The sequence below is a fragment of the Pelecanus crispus genome, chromosome 2 (assembly GCF_030463565.1).
Source record: "Pelecanus crispus isolate bPelCri1 chromosome 2, bPelCri1.pri, whole genome shotgun sequence".
Lineage (NCBI taxonomy): Eukaryota > Metazoa > Chordata > Aves > Pelecaniformes > Pelecanidae > Pelecanus > Pelecanus crispus.
This window is the reverse complement of record NC_134644.1, coordinates 134,309,784-134,331,248: the sequence shown is the minus strand read 5'-3', so window position 1 is coordinate 134,331,248 and position 21,465 is coordinate 134,309,784. Positions and strand designations below refer to the sequence as shown.

The window sequence follows — 21,465 nt, the reverse complement described above, 5'->3', positions numbered from 1 at the left end:
TTTTAGCAGCTCTGTATTTCATAAAACAGTGGTCTGAGATACCGAATCAGATGAGAGCTTAACAAAGCTATGGGAAAATGGCTCAGCTATGGCATTAGAATTACTATTACAGATAAAGAGGCTAGAAGTTCCTGGCTCAGACACCAGCATGTGAACATATGGGTTCAACCCCACCGGAAATTGTAAGAGAGAATTATTTTCCTTCCATCCACTTCAATAGTCTTACATAGGCTTTAATATGACCTAAAATCTCTTCTTAGAAAGGAGGACTGAGATAGCCATGTAATCTGCCTGTCTGAGCATCTGTACATGCACAACGCCTTAGCTGTGAGAAATAACAAGGAACTAAAACAATCTTGATTTTTTTCAGACGTCGTCATCTCATGAGAGTAGAACTCAACGTTTCCACTTTCAGTGACATCCACTGCAACTCATATTGTGACTCTTCTTCTGTATGTAGGTCTTGCCTGCATTTCAACTACATTTTGCATAAGTTTTACATTAGGATAACAGTAGTTCTTTTAAAATAATAATAGAACAAAGTCTTAATGAAGGTACTTCAACAACAATGAGAGCCAAAAAAACCCACCCTTAAAAAAACCCCACCTACAACAATTGTTAAATATGTGCTTTATAAGCATGAATGTCTTGCTTCTAAACCTGGTAAATCAGAGTGCGGAATTCACAACTCCTACAACTCGTCAAGCCCACCAGTGTATAGAAAAGTCTGGGACATATTCTTCCAATTTTTAGAGAGTTCTATTTCTACATATCATGGAGAAGATGACAGTAATGTGACTTTAAATGAGAAATTAAATGCCCACCCAGCAACAAGAAAGACAGCCTCCTTAAATTGCCCAGCACAGGATGTCAGGCTAATGACACCATCATAAAACCAGCTTTGGTACTTCCAGGCTTTGGTACTTCCAGAAATATATTGTTGCCAACAACTGCAAATAAACTGCAGGCTCCCTCCAGGTAATGGGGATGTCAAAGAAGAGCCTGTGAACAGGCACAGTAAGGCAAATTGGCTTCAAAAGGAATAACTTTCTTTTCCACCGCTGAAAGCTGGGGGTGCCATAAGGTGGACATGTCCTCTCATTCCCACACAGCAGGCAGAAAACCCGGTGGTGTTGGGGCCAGAAATCAGGTGGGATGAAGGCTGGACTCGCCTCTTACTGGAGAGTTATAAGTGCAAAATTTGGACAGGCACAAGGACACCTTGCTGGAATTTGATTTTCTAATGTCACTTGGCTGTCTCTTCCTTCTGACTTGAGTTTTTTTTTGAACCACAGAGTGTTATTCTGTGAAGGAAGGCAGATGAAGTGATAGTAGCAGCAGGAGAAGATAAGGTATTGTCCTAGGGACTAATTGTGCAGCTTGACTTTCTAATTTGTTAGAATAGATGAAAATTTCCCACAAAGGGGAAAACAGGCTTAAAACTGCTGGCAGATTTTTCTACCTCATTTTTTAATAATAACATAAAGTAGAAATAATCATGATCTAATTGTAGACAATTTGTTAGTCAAAAAATTAGTTGAACAAATTGTTCTTTCTAGTATATGAGTTAAAGCTAAAATACACACACACCAGGGAAGATTATTCCTGAGGTATTTATGACTGCAGGATACCTGAAAAGTACTGAAAATAAAAAGGAAAGACAATGACCTATAAAATCTCTCCTTTTAAATATGGAGCTACATGAAACATGTACTCCTTGAGCAACCTGGTCTAAGATTAATTCAGCCCTGCTTTGAGCAGGGGGTTGGAAAAAGTGATCTCGAGGTCCTTCCAGCCCAAATAGTCCTTGGATTCTGTCAAATGCCCACAATTAATAAGGTTGTTTCAGACTACTTCAAACCCAAAAATCCATCTCAGGTCTAACAGCAGAGACGGGCTCAGATTCTAGTGGAAAAGGCTGAAGTCCTCTTGGAGCACCACAGACTATCCCCATCCTTGGGTTGCCTCATCAGGCCCCAGCCGCCTTATCCTCACTTTCCACCTAACCCCGTGACAGCATGCGGTTTTAGCTTGCTCCTATTTATTTGCAAGCACCAAGTGGATGTACAGCCCTTGAACAGTCTGAACCATAATGTAACAGGATCCTGTGCAACAAATTAAGGCAGTCAGAATGAGGACACGACAGTTCTTGCATGTGGACTGCACACTCCAGAAGGCAGACGGTACTGGATTTTAATCCCTCTGAATTCTCTGATGGATTAAACCTCAAATATCTAACTGTCCTTCTTAAAGCTGCAGTAAGTAACACACATACTGGTTACACTGATTTACAGCTGAAATAAAAGTGAAAGACAGTCAAAATGAAATGTCTGAAAATCAATCTATGGTCCAAGTGAATGGGACATGACACTAAAGGGTTCTGGATTATTTTCTCCCACCACCCTTCACCCTGCCCAGTGCCTGCTGAGGCAAAAATCACTGGCTGAAGGAATAAAAGTTGCAGGTACATGTATTACTCTCCACCTACCTGTAACCCTTCAATGGCCAGTTTGAGGATAGACGGTGTAAGCTTGGAGGCTTGCTTGAAGGAGAAGTTGCTCCAATCTATAATTAGAATGAAGCCATTTATCTGAAGCTCCTGATCTTCGATGAGCACTTCCAAGGACAGTAGGATAGCCCGAAGGATATCTATGAAGGAGTTCCTAAAACCAAAGTAGAAAAAAAAAAAAAAAAAATAAAATCAATGGTTGCAGTTATCTTCAAACCTCAAGATACTCAGCTTTGCTGTGGATGGGGCATGAGCAAGGGATGGGGACTTATTCTTTTAAATAGAAAATTCTTTTGAAAAGAGAGTTGTTCCAGAGGTGTCACTAAAGCACTCCTGCTCTGAAACTCATATTCCTTTGCTTGATGTGGTAAGTCCTGCTCACTGGATGGTGGATAAAATAAACCCTGAATTAAATCTTTTCAATTATTCTGGCATTCCTTACAATAGATTTTAGCTAAGCTACTTTGGGAAAATATTTCTCTGGGGTGATGTGAAACGGATTCCATCTATCAGTTTAAGTCCCTTCTCCTTTGGATATACTTTACCATTTTCTTTTGTTTGGGTTTTTTTCCCCTTCTTTTTTTTCTATTATAAAGAGGAAAACCAGAAAAGGAAATAAATCTGTATGATATTAATATAAGTTGTATGGTTACAACTGGGCTCCCTGGCTTCCTGTTTGAGTGGAAGGAATGATCCAAGGCTTTGCACAATGAAGATTGACTGTTGCCTTATTTCTGCAAACCAAATGCAACATGGAAAATAGCTGCATCTGCTCAAAATGGGAACTCTTTATTAATTAGCAGCTACCAATAGGTTGGCTGCAATGCTTCTCTCAGCTCTGGGAGAATGATTAGAGACCTTGGAGGCCCTGAAGGAGATAGCAAGTGACAGAGAAGAAAACGTTGAAGTGTTTTCTTTAATGTGAAAATCTGTACTGTGAAGCCTGGGCCACTCTCTATTTTCATCTCATGCATTTTACAAAAGCGAGAGCTGGACACTTTAATGACTTGTTCCATATTGACACCTGAGTAAGCTGAATCAGGCCCTCTCGTCATCTCTCCTTCCCATTAGGATGATTTACAAACAACAGATTCTTTCAGAGAGCAACAAGCAAGGAAAGCTTCAGAAAGCACAGCTCAACCTTCTGTAAAATGAAATTGTAACATACTGCTATTGCAGTCTGCTTTACCCCTGCATAATTCTCAAATTTTGATGAGGCCTGAGGTCAGTTGCAGGGAAGGCTTACACCATGTTCTCCCATGGAGATTTTAATGTAATCCTTTTCTGCTGTTTTCTTTAATTTAAAACAAGTCATCTAAGCCTACAAGAGCGTTGTTTCAAATTCTGCCAGCAAGAAAAAAACTATGTGCAGTCAAAACAAACTTGTCTACCCTCAAGACCTCTACCCCTGAAAGGCAGCAACATGTGATAAATTTCTACTAGAAGTAAATGGTGAAGTGTTTTCTTATTCTTTCTCTTTTCTCTCAGCAGGTTTTGTGTGGAAATGTATGTTCCTTCTCTAAAGACACGGTCCCTTGAAAAAGCTGTTCCTGAACTGTGCCTCTCTGCCTAAGTTAGAAGCTTCTCTTAATTATAATTGCTGAGGCAACTTGCAATACATAGAGCTTAAAGATATTTAACTTTGTTGCTGCTGGGTACCAGACCACCTGTCCCTCATTTGCAGTAACAGGATAACCTTGACCTTTTCAAATCACATGGGGAAGCTGTACTAAACAGAAAAACTGAAGGAGTACTTTCCTTAGCAACATAAGGTAAAGGCATACCAATTGGATTGGCAAATGACATTTGTTTTCAGTCTAAATTTATTTCAAAAAACTGTTATCTGAATATACTACCCACTGCCCAGCTGAAACAGGTGATTACTTTCATGCAGCAGCATTAAACTGCTACACTTTCGGTGCTGAAAAAAGCAATTGCACCCCTAGACCATATCTACTTAATATATCCTACATTACTCTGCCCCAGCATCCCTATTTAGGGGGGTCAGCCTTCCACAAGAACTGCCCTGTGGAAGGTCTCAGAGGTGTGCACTGTCTCCAAAAGTGTCCTCACCCAGATGCCAGCCTTCTCCACTCTCTTGTTGGTGTCAACACAGAATGATATCATTATTCATGGATGGGCTTTCTGGCTAGATTGGGGAAGGTGGACTAATCCAGAGCTTGATTTAATGCCATATTTGAAAATCTAAAAATTATCTGAAAACTTGTTAGTACTGAAGGTATGAAAATAGGGCCACATTGTGATCAGAAAAGGTTTCATCCTTTATTCTTGGGAAGAAATTTTCTTAATAGAAGTTGCAAACTCATATTCATGATCCTGCTACCTCTGATGCTTTTAAAGGCTGTGTAATGATTTCAGTAGGGCTGTATGGAAATGGTGTATGCAAGGCATCTTCTGTAATCCACTTAAGCTCTAAGTCACAGTGAAATATTTCATTTGTTTGAGCAAAATCTTCCTCTCAGATGCTATCCTTAGGAATTCCAATTTTTGTTTAGGTCTCTACATAATTTACCAGGTCATCAAGAAATTTCTCACCTGTACTTTGCTGTACTTTCAGTAGAAATTATTTGCCTGGGAGATATGGCACCCAGTTTTCTTAGTGTGCAACTAATCTGTCTGTCTTCTGCCCAGATCCCTCCCCACCGCTACGTATTTGCAGTTTTAAGACATGGTGTAGGAAATAACTCAAAATGAACACAAAGAAGTTTTTCAGGTGAGTACCAGGAGACATGAAAGCAGCACACAAGTCCTCCAGGTGGGCTGTTTGCAGGCACACTGTTTTGTGAATGCGGGGTCTGGATAGAAATCAGACAGAGTGCCACTTGAGGCTGAAGCCCTCTGCTCCCTAATCTTGAGGCTTTGAGACAAATCATTCAGCTGTATGACTGATTTGCATCCAAATCATTTTCTATGCATGAACAGAGAACCACTTTCTATTAGTCCATCTCTTTTGTTCTTTTGCTTAATGTTCTCTTCTCTCCTCCAACCCCCCTCCCTACCAGCCTAACCCTCTCACAAAAAAAAAAAAAAAAAAAAAAAAAAGAAAGTGAAATAAATTACTACTACACACAGGGAAATGTGTAAGGTGCTGTAAGGATTCAGCATGGAGCCTACTGAAGTGAGCCACTAATGAGTTACAAAAGATTTGCACAAGCCCCAGAAAGACAAAAAGGAGGAGGGAGGGAGAGTGCCTATCTGCCTTGGCTGAATGGAAAGGTACCACAAAAGAGGCTCTTCAAATATCCTTTGGAAAATGGGAAGTTAGCCCAACAGAAGCTAAGTGGTAAGGAACAATAATGTAAAACAAAAATGAAGATGGTTTAGCTGAGGGATTTGGTGGAGAGATTAGCCAAAGGCATAACATGAAAATAAATAAGAAGAAATTACTTAATTATAAGAGGTGTAAGCAGGCTGTGAGAGAATCAAAAGGCTCAGTGGAGTACTAGGGTGCAATGGGAACAATTAAAGGGGATAAAGACATTGCAGGGAAATTAAATGATCTATTTGCATGTCTCTACCACCAGTCATTTTGAAGAGATACATAGATAATAAAGCTGAGGGACTGCTGGAAAATAAGGGGTCAAATAAGACACACTGCAAGAAAGTGATACATTTTTGAGAAGATAGCATCAGTAAAGGCTTTTGACATTACTGTCTTTGAACAGTTAAGCACAGACTCCATTTTAGGCATGGTAGTGAAATTAATTGGATTATTAAGATGGTTAAAAGTATGAACATACAGAAGATCCGGCAGCTGAAGCCATTAAGAGTGTCTGGTAGTAAGCAAAAACAAGCTGTCACTAAAAATCCTGACTGTCCCACAAGACAGCAGGCTAACAAAGTTTGGACCAGTGTTGTTATCTTGGCAGTTGCAGACAACTCAGCTTAACACCCCTAAGTTAGTATGCAGTTAAGAGCCTCTCTCCTGTAATACTTAAAAGGTGGCTTAGTTAAATGCAAATACAGATAAAAGGGATTTGTTTACTTGTTAAAAAAACAGCTGGGGATACCAAATCAATGCATTTGTCACCTTTTACATGTAACAAAGAAGTGAACTTGCAACACCATTATATTTAACATAAGCTAACGAAAGACTGAGCGATATAAAACTGGTTTTGTTGAGTCTGAACACCTAAGAAGAGAAGACAGTATAGCACACCAAGGCTAAATAACATTTAGCAAGCTGCAAACATGGCATTGATACAAATCAGGTAAGAGACCACATCTTGCTTTTTTCCCTCCCCACACAGTAAATCACCAACAGAGAGCAGAAATGCACACTTAGCTTCTAGTGGGGGGAGAGCTGGCGCTGCCCTGCAAGGAGGATTCCCACTGTGTGTGCAGAAGAGGAAGTGGAAAGAAGGACCAGAAAAACATGCTCTAGGTGCCCCAAGTTATTTGACCTAATCAAAGCTGAAGAAGCTGTAAGGAAAGGTTTAGAAAGGGAGATGTGAACAGCAGGCAGATCGATGTTGGTGGAGGAGGGACAACCCGGGACGGAGCATTTTGAATTGCTCCCACATGCAGCCTAGGTACAGTGTTCATGGAAAAGCCCTTGGAATCCAGTCAGCATTGGGTTTTGAACAGGTGTTCATAAATCGTACGAAGTCATTTATTTCAGCACATTAAATTCTCCTTTCTGCTCATGAAGTATTGATAAGAAAGCCCCAACTTCTGATAATGTGTTCTTAGAAAACACCTGGGGTTTTTTAATGCATGTATTTATTTTAGAAATTTTAATCTCACCTCTGCTGAAAAACGCACTGGAAATGACTGACATACAGTCCTTGGGGACTCATGCCTGGATTCAAACTCATGATCATGAGTAGCTACCCTGCCTCTCTGGCATCAGAGGGAAATGGCAGTGAGTCCAACCACTGCAAGATCTTCGTATTTTATGACCCTTTGGTGAGGAAAGGCCCTTCATATGAACCCACACAACACTGGGCAGCCCTTGGCTGAAGAATAGCCAGGGCCAGGAAGAATAACTGCAAAATGAAGAATCGTGAATAAACATGGTGACTCACTTGACTAATCCTGCACCAGAGAAGATGAATAGTTGAACAGAAGAGCTCACAGCTGACTCATGCACTGAAAGGGGCTTGTTTGTCTCATCTGTCTGAGGTCTGAATAGCGCATATGTGCGCAGAAATTAGGAAGGCTTGTCTACGATTCACAGAGAAAATGGGTTGCATTCACAGGAAATATTCACAACAAATATTTTGACCAGCCATGGGTAACTTTCTTCATAGAACAATTCAAAGCCATTTAAACTTGTTAGCTGCAAAAATATGAATAATTCACCAGCATGCAAACTGGAGAAATTCTTACACAACAATCTGAGATTTGTTCTTATTTTGTGCGGTACCAACCCCTTCTTTGCCATGCCAAAGTTAAGTTACAGATTTTTTTTTATTTCTCTGTAGAAACAGATAATATGCAGATAAAACTCCTACGGAGTAAAACACAGATTGCATTAAGTTAATGTCATAGCTCCAAATTGTTCTTCTGTCACATCCAGTGTAGCTATCTTAGGCCATTCCAGTATGTCAGCTTCAGACAGGCATCACTCCTCTTTTGTAATGAAAAGATAGCATGTTTTTCCCCACAGCATCTGTGTGAATCTATAAATAAAATTCCAAAGTAACTTTATGTCCAGGATAACAGACTGGATAGATAAGTATACTGATTTTTTTTCTTTGGAAATGGTTAGTCCAACAGTGCACTGGATAGAAAGAATAGAATTACAAAGCTGAGACCTGAGCTGTATTTAACAATATCAGAAATCCACTGCTTAGCTTATAACTGAATGGAGGCCAGTCACTCACAGATATCTGGCTGGCTTTGAATTCCTGCTTGGAGTGAGCTGGAAGCCTCTGCCATTGCCAGTGAAGGGGAAATGTACCAGCCTGCAGAAAGAAACTACATTGGTTTATTTTTTATCATGCAAAAATGGCCTCTCAGTGGCTTTCTTAAAGATATAAAAATTTTCCCCATGTTATGTTTCTGCTCAAGGTTCTTCTATATACAAGTATTATGAGTTTTTTTGCTGTCGCTTTCCACTTCAGTTGAACTCCATAGCAACCAATAGCCCCTGAATTACATGCTCCGCATTCAAGTCAGTGTTACGAATCTCCTCCTACATACACTCATTCATATTGCGGGCACCCTTACCAAATGAATACTTTGTCCCTGATGTTAATGTGACTGTGCAAGGACCCATTCTTATGTGTAATTTGGCTGAAAAACAGGGACCTTCACTGCCCCTGTGCTTGGGGAGGGAGACTGCAGGTGGTGGGGCTCTTTGGACCCCTGGTGGGACCAGCTTCCATGAAAAAGACCTGCACAGGGGAACGGGGAGGTGACATCTGCTCTTCCCTTTGCCTCAGTCCAGGGACTTGTTACACCATCAGGAATCAGTCCAAGATAAAGCATAAAATTGTTACACTCCCGAGAGCTCAAAAAATCCTTCCCTGAGCTCTCCAGAAACACGATCCCAAATGGAGCAGACAACTGATTGCAACCCAGCACAGCGCAAGCGTAGTGACTGCCCAATGAGTTCACCTGGGTGCAGTAGGGCAGCCCCGCTGCCAGGCTAATGGCTTGGCTGGGCTCCAGGCAGAGCACCCAGCGCTGTGCAGGGTGAAGCCTCTCAAGAGCAGCGTGCAGCTCTGCTTTCCAGCCTGGTGCTGAAAAGAAAGGCCAGAACTGAATCTCGGGTGCAATATGACTGTTCCTCTGGCTGTGGATTTGTTTTGTTCCTTCAGGAGCCAGTATTTATGAGCTACAGACTGGTGATCTTCTTGCCTTTTTAGTACCCAGAGCAATGTCATGCTTGCACACTGTGCGAATTTCTTTGTTGAGAAGGAATAAGTGATAATCACAGGCAGTGTGTTATGATACTATGGAAACTATTAAGAGTCCTATGCTACAACCCCTAAATGCAATCAATGAATCAATACTACAGAGCCACTGCAGTAATTTGCCTGGACAGTCCCAAATGCAATGTCTCCTGCAAGGAGCATGGGGAAGATGGGCAAAGAATACATTCCAGCATAGGCACAGTCAGGGAGTCCGTGGTGGTTTCGGGTTAGTGGTTGCCACTGTTAGAAATTTAGGAGATGACATGTGGAAGCAGACTGATGGTCATAGCTCAGGATGCTGTTTGAGAGGTAGTTTTTGTTCTCCTATCGTGATCTTACTGATGTTGTGATACTGTTCCCTCAAAGCACAGCTGTAGTAATAATGAGCAAAATGCATGTTGGTACATGAATGGCTTATGGTTAGCAGCATTAGGATTGGTGACCTCTGTTGTTTTATTTTATTCTCTGTGATTGCATAGCCTTTTCTTATTCCCTCTTGGCACTGTAATCCATGCCTGCATCACACAAAGCTATTTGCTCAATTTCTTGCATCAGTGTGTTCCACAAGTTAATTTTTCATTACAGAAAGGGAAAGGGTTTTCTTTTGAACATTATGAAGCTACTGTTTAATCACAGAGAGCAATTATACATCTCCTTTGTTCTGTTATTAGAAGAAGGTACAAATGGCATCACCAATTCAGTCTCCCTGCTATCATGTTTTCTCTGTTTGAATCCACTATATCTCCTCTAGCTATATCTCTACTGCATCTTCAACATCTTTCGATTTGAAATAGCCCTGGACTTTTTGCTTCCTTCTGATGCAATTACCTCACTTGTTCATAACACTAATGAATTCTTTTTATTGCTCTTTTTTTTTGGACAGTTGTATTTTTTACATAACCTTCTTTTTGAGATAATACAATGTAAAGTGAATTCAGTATTCAAGGTGAGTTTGGAATATCAACATACATAAAATAATATGTTATCTTTTCCTATTTATTCTCCATCTCATTCTTAATGCAACCTAACATCTAATTAACTTTTCTGACCACCACTGCACAATAAGTACACTTCTTAATTGTGCTGTCCATAATGACCTGATGTTTTTCTTAAAAGGATAAAAGTAATTGAAAACCCAGAAGGAACTGCATAGAGTTAAGAGAGGAGAAAGGATTTGCATACAAGATGTGGCCCCATATTAAAATCCAACATGTTCTTGCACTGCACTTAAACTTCTTTGCATAATAAATGTTGCTTTTCTAGGTCATTCTAGAGTTTTCCACAATTATTGCTAAACTTCACTAACCTACACAACTCTCCATTTACACATCACCACCTACCTCACCTACATCTCCCAAAAGAATATTACTGCTGGGCATTATGATACCATAATTTTGCCACTTGCAGATCCTACTCTCTGAAGTATCTGGGCCACTTTTATGTGCAAGGCAAGAATTCACCTGTATATTTATTAACTTTTCTGAAAAGACTTTAATACAAACTTCACAGCAACATTTTTGATTAGCTAACTAAATGGTATAATTACACAGAATCATAGAATCATTTAGGTTGGAAAAGACCTTTAAGATCATCCAGTCCAACCGTTAACCTACACTACCAAGTCCACACTAAACCAAGGGTAGACTAGACTAAACCATGTCCTGAAGTGCCACATCTACCCGTTTTTTGAACACTTCCAGGGATGGTGACTCCACCACCTCTCTGGGCAGCCTGTTCCAATGCTTGACTACTCTTTCCGTGAAGAAATTTTTCCTAATATCCAACCTAAACCTCCCCTGGTGCAGCTTGAGCCCATTTCCGTTCATCCTATCACTAACTACATGGGAGAAGAGACCAGCACCCACCTCACTACAACCTCCTTTCAGGTAGTTGTAGTGAGCGAGAAGGTCTCCCCTCAGCCTCCTCTTCTCCAGGCTAAACAACCCCAGTTCCCTCAGCCACTCCTCATACGGCCTGTGCTCCAGACCCTTCACCAGCCTTGTTGCCCTTCTCTGGACACGCTTGAGCACCTCAATGTCCTTCTTGTATTGAGGGGCCCAAAACTGGACACAGTATTCCAGGTGCGGCCTCACCAGCGCCGAGTATAGGGGAACAATCACCTCCCTGCTCCTGCTGGCCACGCTATTCCTGATACAAGCCAGGATGCTGTTGGTCTTCTTGGCCACCTGGGCACACTGCTGGCTCATGTTCAGCTGGCTGTCAACCAACACCCCCAGGTCCTTTTTGGCCAGGCAGCTTTCCAGCCACTCTTCCCCAAGCCTGTAGCATTGCACGGGGTTGTTGTGACCCAAGTGCAGGACCCAGCACTTGGCCTTGTTGAACCTCATGCAACTGGCCTTGGCCCATAGATTCAGGCTGTCCAGATCCCTCTGCAGGGCCATCCTACCCTCCAGCAGATCGACACTCCCACCCAGTTTGGTGTCATCTGCAAACTTACTGAGGGCACACTCAATCCCCTCATCCATATCATTGATAAAGATATTAAACAAGACTGGCCCCAAAACCGAGCCCTGGGGAGCACCGCCTGTGACTGGTTGCCAACTGGATTTAACTCCATTTACCACAACTCTCTGGGCTTGGTCACCCAGCCCAGAGTACACCTGCCTAGGCCATGAGCTGCCAGCTTCCTTAGGAGGATGCTGTGGGAGACAGTGTCAAGGGCTTTACTGAAGTCCAGGTGATGACATCCACAGCTTTTCCCTCATCCACTAGGCAGGTCACCAGGTCATAGAAGGATATCAGGTTGGTCAGACCCCAGCACTGAGGTCAGGTTGACAGGTCTGTAGTTCCCCGCGTCCTCTTTCCAGACCCTCTTGTAGACAGGCATCACATTGGCAAGCCGCAAGTCATCAGGGATCTCCCCTGTTAACCAGGACTACTGATAGATGATGGGGAGTGGCTTGGCAAGCTCCTCTGCCAGCTCCCTCAGTACTCTCAGGTGGATCCCATCTGGCCCCATGGACTTGTGATTGTCCAGGTAGTGTAGCAGGTCATTAACTGCTTCCTCCTGGATTATGGGGGCTTCATTCTGCTCCCTGTCCCTGTCTTCCAGCTCAGGGGGCTGAATACCCTGGAGGTAACTGGTGTGGCTATTAAAGACAGAGGCAAAGAAAGCATTAAGTACCTCAGCCTTTTCCTCATCCTTGGTGGCAATGTTCCCTCCAGCATCCAGCAAAGGACGGAGATTCTCCTTGGCTCTCTTTCTATTGTTGATGCATTTATAAAAACATCTTATTATCTCTTACAACAGTGGCCAGATTGAGTTTTAGACAGGCTTTTGCCTTTCTAATTTCCTCTCTGCATGACCTAACTAGATCCCTGTACTCTTCTTGAGTTGTCTGCCCCTTCTTCCAAAGGTGGTAAACGCTCCTTCTTTCCCTGAGTCCCAGCAAAAGCTCCCTGTTCAGCCAGGCCGGTCATCTTCTCCGCTGGTTTGTCTTACAGCACATGGGGACAGCCTGCTCCTGTGCATTTAAGACTTCCTTCTTGAAGAATGCCCAGTCTTCCTGGACCCCTTTGCCCCTCAGGACTGTCTCCCAAGGGACTTTCCCAACCAGTGTCCTGCACAGGCCGAAGTCTGCCCTCCAGAAGTCCATGGTAGTGGTTTTGCTGGCCCTCCTCCTTACTTCCCCAAGAATCAAAAACTCTATCATATCATGGTCGCTAAGCCCAAGACGGCCTCCGACCATGACATCTCCCATGAGTCCTTCTCTGTTTGTAAATGACAGCTCAAACAAGGCACCACCCCTGGTAGGCTTACTTACCAGCTGTGTCAGGAAGTTATCTTCCACACATTCCAGGAACCTCCTAGACTGTTTCCTCTCCACTGTGTTGTATTTTCAGCAGATGTCTGGCAAGTTGAAGTCCCCCACGAGAACAATGGCTAGCAATTGTGAGACATCTGCCAGCAGGTTATAGAATGCTTCATCTATCTCTTCATCCTGGTTGGGTGGTCTATAACAGACTCCCAGCAGGATATCTGCCTTGTTGGCCTTCCCCCTCACTCGACTTTATCATCACAATTGTTGAGCTCTATACAGTCAAAACACTCCCTAACATACAGAGCCACCCCACCGCCTCTCCTTCCCTGCCTATCCCTTCTGAAGAGCTTATAGCCATCCAGTGCAGCACTCCAGTCATGAGAGTCATCCCACCATGTTTCTGTGATGGCGAGTGAGTCATAGCTATCCTGCTGCACAATGGCTTCTAGCTCCTTCTGTTTGTTGCCCATGCTGCGTGCATTGGTGTAGATGCACTTGAGCTGGGCTATCTATTTAACCCCCAATGTTGCCATGCCACCTCTCTAGTAAGCCTGGTTATATCCTCTTCCCCCTTTGAACCTAATTTAAAGCCGTCTCGATGAGCCCCGCCAACTCATGAGCAAGAATCCTTTTCCCCCTTGGAGACAGCTGAACTCCATCTGCTGCCAGCAGGCCCAGTGCCGTGTAAACCTCCCCATGATCAAAAAACCCAAAATTCCACCAATGGCACCAGCCTCTGAGCCACTTGTTAATCAGCTGGGCTTTCCTGTTCCTTTCAGTATTCTTCCCTGCCACTGACAGGATTGAGAAAAACACTACCTGTGCTCCCAATCCTTCAACCAATCGTCCCAGTGCCCTGAAGTCCCTTTTGATCATTTTCGGACTTCTTTCTGCAACCTCATCACTGCCAACCTGCATAACCAACAGCGGGTAATAATCAGAGGGCCGTACCAGATCCGGGAGTTTTTTAGTAACGTCGCTAACCTGGGCCCCAGGGAGGCAGCAGACTTCCCTGTGGGATGGGTCTGGACAGCATATTGGGCCCTCTGTGCCCCACAGGAGGGAATCACCTACGACAATTACCCTCCTTTTTTTCTTAACAGGGACAGTCATAATGTGTGGGGCTGACTGACTCGCCCTAGGCAACCCCCTGGATGGACCTTCACCTACATCCTCATTTGCCTGGCCCTCAAGTTCCAGAGCCCCATATCTGTTGTGTAAGGGCAACTGGGAAGGTGAGGGAGGCCAGGAGGGAATTTGCCTGCTGCCCTGAGCAGGGACCTGTTTCCATTCCCCCCCATATCTTAGGCCCCCTCCTTCTGCTTGCTGGCAAGAGGGTAGGGGATCCTCTGCTCCATGTGGAGCCTCCATCTGCTGCCCCAGAGATGGTGGGATGTGGCTCCACAAATCTATCTCCCTCTCACACTCCCTGATACTCCTTAGCCTTTCCACCTCCTCTTCCAGCTCTGCCACCAGGCTGAGCAGATCATCTACCTGGTCACACCGAAGACAGCTGTTGTCTGTGCTGCCCTCCAGTATGAGTGACAGGCTCAATATTTTACCTTAGACATTTCTAACAAAATTGTCTCATTGCCCCTTTGGTTGCAATCAGTCATTCTTACAGCAGACCTCAGTGATGACTAGATCAAATAGTAAAGTTAAAATCAAATAACTGCTCACCAATGCATATATTCTGAGAGTGCTGAGTTCAGAACTATAAAAGTCATATTATTGCTTGTGGATATTTAAAGAGCACCTGGTTACTCACACAGCACCCATCAAACCAGAAAGCTTTGAAAAATGTACAGAATGCCTGGAAGTTCATTCATAAACTCACTTTTCTTTATCTCTTAACTGTTCAGCTAAGAAGCAGACAACCTTCTGTGTGACTGAAATTATAGTAATGAACTTTCAGCTGGCAATCATAAGCTGACAATGAACCCAAAAGGTATGCATGAAGTCACCTCTTTCCTCCTAGTACCTAGTCTGAAATCTCTATGAAGTTCTAAGGTCAGAGGAGAAATCTGGTCCAGCTGAATCTCAGATTTTGAGCACCACAGATAGTGTACAATTGGTATGCTTGACAGATGAGAGTGAAAACTTGCCTGTGAAAGCAACTTGTATTTTGAAAAATATTCTGCTGAAGGCTCCTTTTTTCTTGCGTATGGTATTATGGAAGGTACATTTGATTCTACAGACTGAAAAATGTCAGAAAAAGTCATAGGAAAACTGGAAAACTAAGTGAGGCCAGATGGTCAGGAGCAGATTGCATCAGGCTCAAGAAATGATGATTTATCCAGTAGGAAGAGCAGAGCTGAGCTGATCATGGTGAAAAGCCACAGTAAACTGAGACTCAGTTACGGGTAATGCCCTGTACATGAAATTCCAGACACTGTGCATGAAGGTGACAGTCGTGCAGTACTATGTCCCTAACAAAAGCATAACAAGAAGAAAAAGAAAAATATAACATCCCAGTGGACTTTATTAAGTCAGTGTGACATCCTCCTTGGCCTGTGTGAAATGAATGCACACACAGAGACAGACTGTTGCAGACCCCACAGTAGTGGCATGTCTAGAAATGGTTTCACATGAAGATGGTGGAAAATGGCCTGTGTATCCTCATTGGCAAGATCATCCTGTGGTAGTAATGTATATCTCCACATAAAGATTTGTAACGTAGTTTTGGTATCACCAGATGGTATAATGGAGAAACAGAGAGACCATGTTTTATTCCTCATTTCAGGAATGAAAGAGAAAAACAGAGCAGGTATGGGTGGTGAGCAGCAATGCCACCAATGAAAACAAAGAAATAATTTGCAAATAAAGCAGTTGGAAACATCACAGTCTCACAAGCTTTCTCCAGTAAAAATGGCATTTTAACTGTCATAATATAGAGGATGATAGAAAAATGATGATGTTACTAAAAAGCTTGGAGAAGTTCAGCAGTCCCTAAGCCTGTCTGGTGAAGAGCATATTAGGGTTTTCTAGAACAGCAAGAAAGACTGATGGAGCCATGTTGGATGTCATCACCAAAGGCAAATAGTCAAAGCTGAATCTCTTCAGAGATATTGGGTAAGAGGTTATCAAGACATGAGAAGAAGTGGCAAAAAATAGAAATGCAAGTATATCTTAGTAAACACCTAAAATGGCTACTAAATCAGGCAAATAAGCATATACCTATGCTTTTGCCTGTGCTTAAATCTGGGCAGGAAAAGTGGCAGCCATTAAAAAGATGTACAAAAGTGATGTCAATCACAAAAATGGTTATAAATTATTTTACTTGGAGCCCTTCAGGGCCAATAAGAGACAAACATGAAAATATTCTAATACTTTCTTATTAACTAATGAAAAGATGTGTCAAGCATTATATATCAAAGAGGTTTCCCACTTGAACAATAGGCAACTTTGCTATAGCTGACAAGATGAAGGAACCTGATGTTATTGATGTAGAAATGATCATTGGGGAGCTCAAAACAAATGGTATAAAGATTCATAAGACAGCAGCCTAGGAAAAATTAACTGCAGATCTCTTCAGAAACAATGATGAAGAAAATTTGCTATAATGATTCAAATGAGCAGGGGAGAAGGACCAGAAAAAGATGAACCTGTGTAGATTTATGAAATAGAGAAGACTGTTAAAAGTGTATGGGATTATGATGCTGCCAGCCACAAAGAAACTGGTTTGCACAGTTACACTGAAAAGGATATGCAGTGTCATGAAGCTCAAGAAAAATGAGCAGTTTTCACCTTAGCCACTTTTGAGTGGATCATATTTCACACAACATTGCTGAAGAAAGTGAAGGAATGAATAGCAACAACCATTGTCCCTAAAACAGCAGATTTTTTTTTCCAGAAATCCACTGAAAGTGTAAACAAGAGATATCTGTAGGAGACTCCAGACTTTACAGAATTCTTAATAAGAAAAAGTGTGATGCGATTCAACCAATAATGAGGAGTTTGCTCAAATGTTACCAGTGGAATTAGAAAAAAACTATGTCTTCTTACTCACGTTTTCCAGGTTTATCTCAGATTTCATTGGGTCTTGGACCTCCCATATGGAAAGCACTGGACAAGAAGTTGCTTTTGGAGAGCTGGATTCCATGAACACAAGACTCCCCAGTATGTCAAACAACAAGACTGATAACTGAATGAATTTCATAACTACCGAGTAGAAAACAAAAGTTATGGAAGACACGATCAGTCTGAATCATACCACATTGCAGGAGAAACCTTAGGAACTAGTGTTGAATTTAATTCTATAGGCAGTATGAATGACAACTGCTTCTGTAATGACTCCAGTGCATGAAACATTTGCTCCTTTTGAAGGGGAATTACTGAATACAGAAATCAAGTATCATCAGCTCTGTACTACGTATCATTGCTAGTCTTTTACTAAGTGTATTTTCATATGGATGACAGTAATGGGGCAAAAGAGGTCTGCCTAAGGGAAGATAAATATCTTTTTCTGTGGATTTTACTACCACTTATGCAGAATAAGTTGGGTAAGAGGAACAAAAAAAGTTCAGATCCAGAGACAGCTAAAACCACCTGATGCTTTGCAAGTGAAGAAGTGAGCTTTCCTGGGATGTACAGGGTTTCTTTGACAAGATAGTCCTTTGGAAGGGTCCCTTTTTTTTTTTTTTTTGCAAAATATGGTTTTCTGAGAGAGTTGCAAGACAAGGGGAAAAGAGGTGAGCCTCATAGGACTCCCAGCAACACAAAAAGCCAAGTGGAAATTTTTGCAAAGCAGCAACTGAACAAATTAATGGGACTGGCCCAGCTCATTTAGAAATACAACCATGTTTAGTCTGGCTTTCTCAAAACAGATGGAGTAATTATGGAACAAAAATATTAAAATGCACATTTCAAATTGAAAATTAGAAACTGCCAGGGTTACAGTTGTTCTCAAAATGCCCTCTGTACAGGATCAGTGGACAAAATAGGCTATAATAAATTTTTAAGTGTGATTTCATATACAACAATCACAAAGGGAAAAATTAAACATATTTTAAAACTCTAAGACCAGTACTTAATAATTTTTCTGTACTTCATTTTCTGTGAATGCAGTGGCTTAGTACATAATTTCCCTATTTAAAAAAAAAAGAGAAAAGAATGGGCAATCTACCTGAAGCATTTAATCAATGCTTTACTGGTATTTCATTATCAGAATTTGAAACCTTGAATTTCTGCAATAAACTCTGTCTTTTAACCAAGATTACTAATTCCATGACCTAGCAGCATGAAGGTTTTTCCTGGATGGGATAGGATGGATCTTTGTGTAACATATTGACAGCAGTGGTGTGTAGTAACTGTTTGAGATCCCAAAGAAGGCAGAAATAGGATTGTGGAGCCTTGTATTGAATATATGGTAATGGTGAAAGGAAGCCCAGCCTGCTATCCTCTGTTCCACTGAAGCCAGTACAATGTTTTGGTACATACCAATTCCCAGTGGAGTACAGATTAGTATTGCAGGTGCAGTGTGGTCTTTGCCTTGGAATAGTAATGTTATGTTATTATTTTGGCAGACTATCAAATTTTATTAGGAATTGCTAGTGAAAAACAATTTAAGTGGTTTATAAACTGTTAAAATTTAGTTGAGTTGAAAAGTGAATTTCACGTGAATGGCAATGTTAGCAATTCTAAAAGAAAAGTTTCAGTAATTTCTTATTACACAAGTTATCAGCAATGTCCTAAATCACTCTAACCTCTGTACCGTAGAGTATACTTATATGTGTAGGTGTTTAGTCTCTGCCTTCTAGCAACCACTGTTTCAGTGTTTGCTGTTTCTGGGGGAAAGGGCTGTATTTTAGGTTTCCTAAACAGCTAGAAACTGTGCATCAATGATGTAATGTTTTATACTCTTCTATTTCTGTTTGTATTGCTTTTTATTGTGAAGCTAATATAATTAATTCATTTTTTTTCACACTTTAATAAGAATTCTCACATAGTCAATACAGAGAATTACTGTGGTTAATTGAAGTCACTTCTCTACACTATTCATTCAATTATAAATAATTGCTCATGGAGAAACATATGTAACAATTAAGTACAGAAAATAGTAGACAGCCCAAATTTTTGTGCTTTTGAACTCAATGCACAACGACATCCTGCCAGACCGCACATTGGTATTTGTAGGAGGCAGCTTTGGAAACAGTTAGCTGGAACAACCAGGATCTTTACTCCAAACACAAGCAGTAGTGATCACTTCAATGAAGATACAGACAGCAGGTAGGCCCTGTTTTGTCAAAAGTCAGCAAAAGAGAGGTAGAAAAAGGATCAGCAGACATTGCCACAGCAAGTCTAGTTGCATGGCCTTGAGAAAAATGCCAGAAGGAAAACTTCAGTATTAGAGGTAAAAGTGGAAGTCTTGAACAGATAAATCATCCCTTGCTCTTTACTTCCTCTTGTTTTCTGGAAAACAGTTGCATGCAGTCATTCGTACAAGCTTGTTTACAAAGAAACACCTGATTTTTTTCATCTATTCTTTCCCATTAAAAAAACCCTTTATGAAAACAGAAAGTCACAATTAATTTTCCTTCAGATGGAACTGTTTTGATATAAAGAAAGTAAGGAATTGGGTGTTACCTTGAACATATTATGGTTTATTGGAATAGCTGCACATTGAAGGCTTTTTTAAAAGTAGCAAAGCCTACTTTTCAGGAGATGGCATTGGACATGCTTGCACCATAACAGGGAAGATACACCCTTTGGAAGATTTAACATATGAAAGCTGTAATTTGGTACCATGGGATGGCTTGTTAAAAGTGCAGGGTTTGTTAATACTACATTGGGTGTCCTTTTTTGTATGTTATTGCCTCACAGTTTACACCGTATTGAAAGGGGAAAATTAGGCAGGGAGAGTTCATTCCTATAGATCTAACCACAGTCTTACAACACATTTGTTACAACAGCAGAATTCATTTGCTTAAAAGCAACTGTAGTACATACTTCTCTTTATTCTAGCCAATGCTTTGACTTCACAAAAATGTTACTAAAAAGGCCTTATGGCAATATCAGATCAAAACTACAAGTGATCAAGTCTTTGCAAAATGAATCCCAATATGCTGCAGTTAGTTTCACTCCACAAAAACACACAAAAATCAGAGTGCTTCCAGCCTCTCCATGTTGTTTTTTCCCTGATCTGCCAGAACTCTTCATGTTTCCATTCCCTTGCATTCAGATGACTTAGCTTTGGTTAATATTTTGAAATTTTAGTATTAATCAACCGTGCTTAACAGTCAAGAAAATTCACTGGTTTCATTTCTGCACAAGTATATTAAGCCATAAGGTACTTAAGCAAATGTGTAATGTAAAGCATATGAATAGTCTCATTGCTGCATTTTGTCTCCATAGTTGAATTTTTTGGGGTTGATCACATGCATGTAAGTATATGCATTGCTGAATCAGATGTTATGAAAAAACTTGTCTTTTTCATCTTGGTCTTTGGAAATGCATTAACCCTATACGCTTTTGAGAGAATTAGATAAGCGGGTTCCCTGGCTTCAGCCATGCAATCTTCTAACTCATAGTTTCATGAAAGTTGGAAAAAAGACTTTTCATTCACTTTTTCTGACCTTGTCATGTGCACTAGTTTTATTAAGGGCCCCACAACATGACTGTAGGCATGAATTAGGCCATTTTCATCCCAGAAGTAGGAAACTGCATGACAGAGTACAGAGCTGACACAGTGGGAGCTTGTGCAAGCAGCACATTGATGAACACCTTCCTCCCCTCTGCCTGGCCACAGCACTTCACCCCTGCACTCTGCCATTCCCCTGGTCCTGGCCAGTCCCTCTCCTCAGAGGACACAGCTAATTGAGGTGTTGAGCTATAAATCACACTTGCTTCATGATGCTGGGCACTTCTTCCAGCATAACTATTTCCATTTTTTTTCCTTTGGTTTTTTTCTGTTATCCTGTCAGGCTCACACTGGAGCAATTCACTGCATGCAGAAATTAGTCTTGTCTACGGCTTGCATGCCCTGCTTAATTGCTCCTCACCACCAACCTGGCAAATGGTTGTTTTCTTAACATGCTATTAGTATAGTAACACTTATCTTTCTGGGTAATTCAAGATAACAAAATAACCATTTTTTTTTATTGAAGATGTATTTATAGACATTTATAGTGACCCATAGCCTAGGCCAGGTGTAGGTGGCAGCCAAGAGATTTATTTTCCACCATGCCTTTGGGAGATGTGTGAGAAAAAAGTAGGCCAAGGGGTTTGTGCTGCCCACCCTGGTTTAAGAGCTGGACCAGGACTGAAGTCTCTCTGTGGGTCAGGTGGGGGC

The 21,465-nt window shown here is 41.5% G+C and overlaps 1 protein-coding gene across 1 annotated transcript in view; it reads right to left on the bottom strand.

The window, feature by feature from the left end:
- The window catches only part of CLVS1 (clavesin 1), a 101,982-nt gene that overhangs the window by 68,466 nt on the left and 12,051 nt on the right, over nt 1-21,465 (bottom strand). Inside the window, exon 2 of the mRNA XM_075706039.1 lies at nt 2,489-2,663. Coding sequence (XP_075562154.1) covers nt 2,489-2,663 — 175 coding nt within the window. The remainder of the gene's footprint in view (nt 1-2,488; nt 2,664-21,465) is intronic.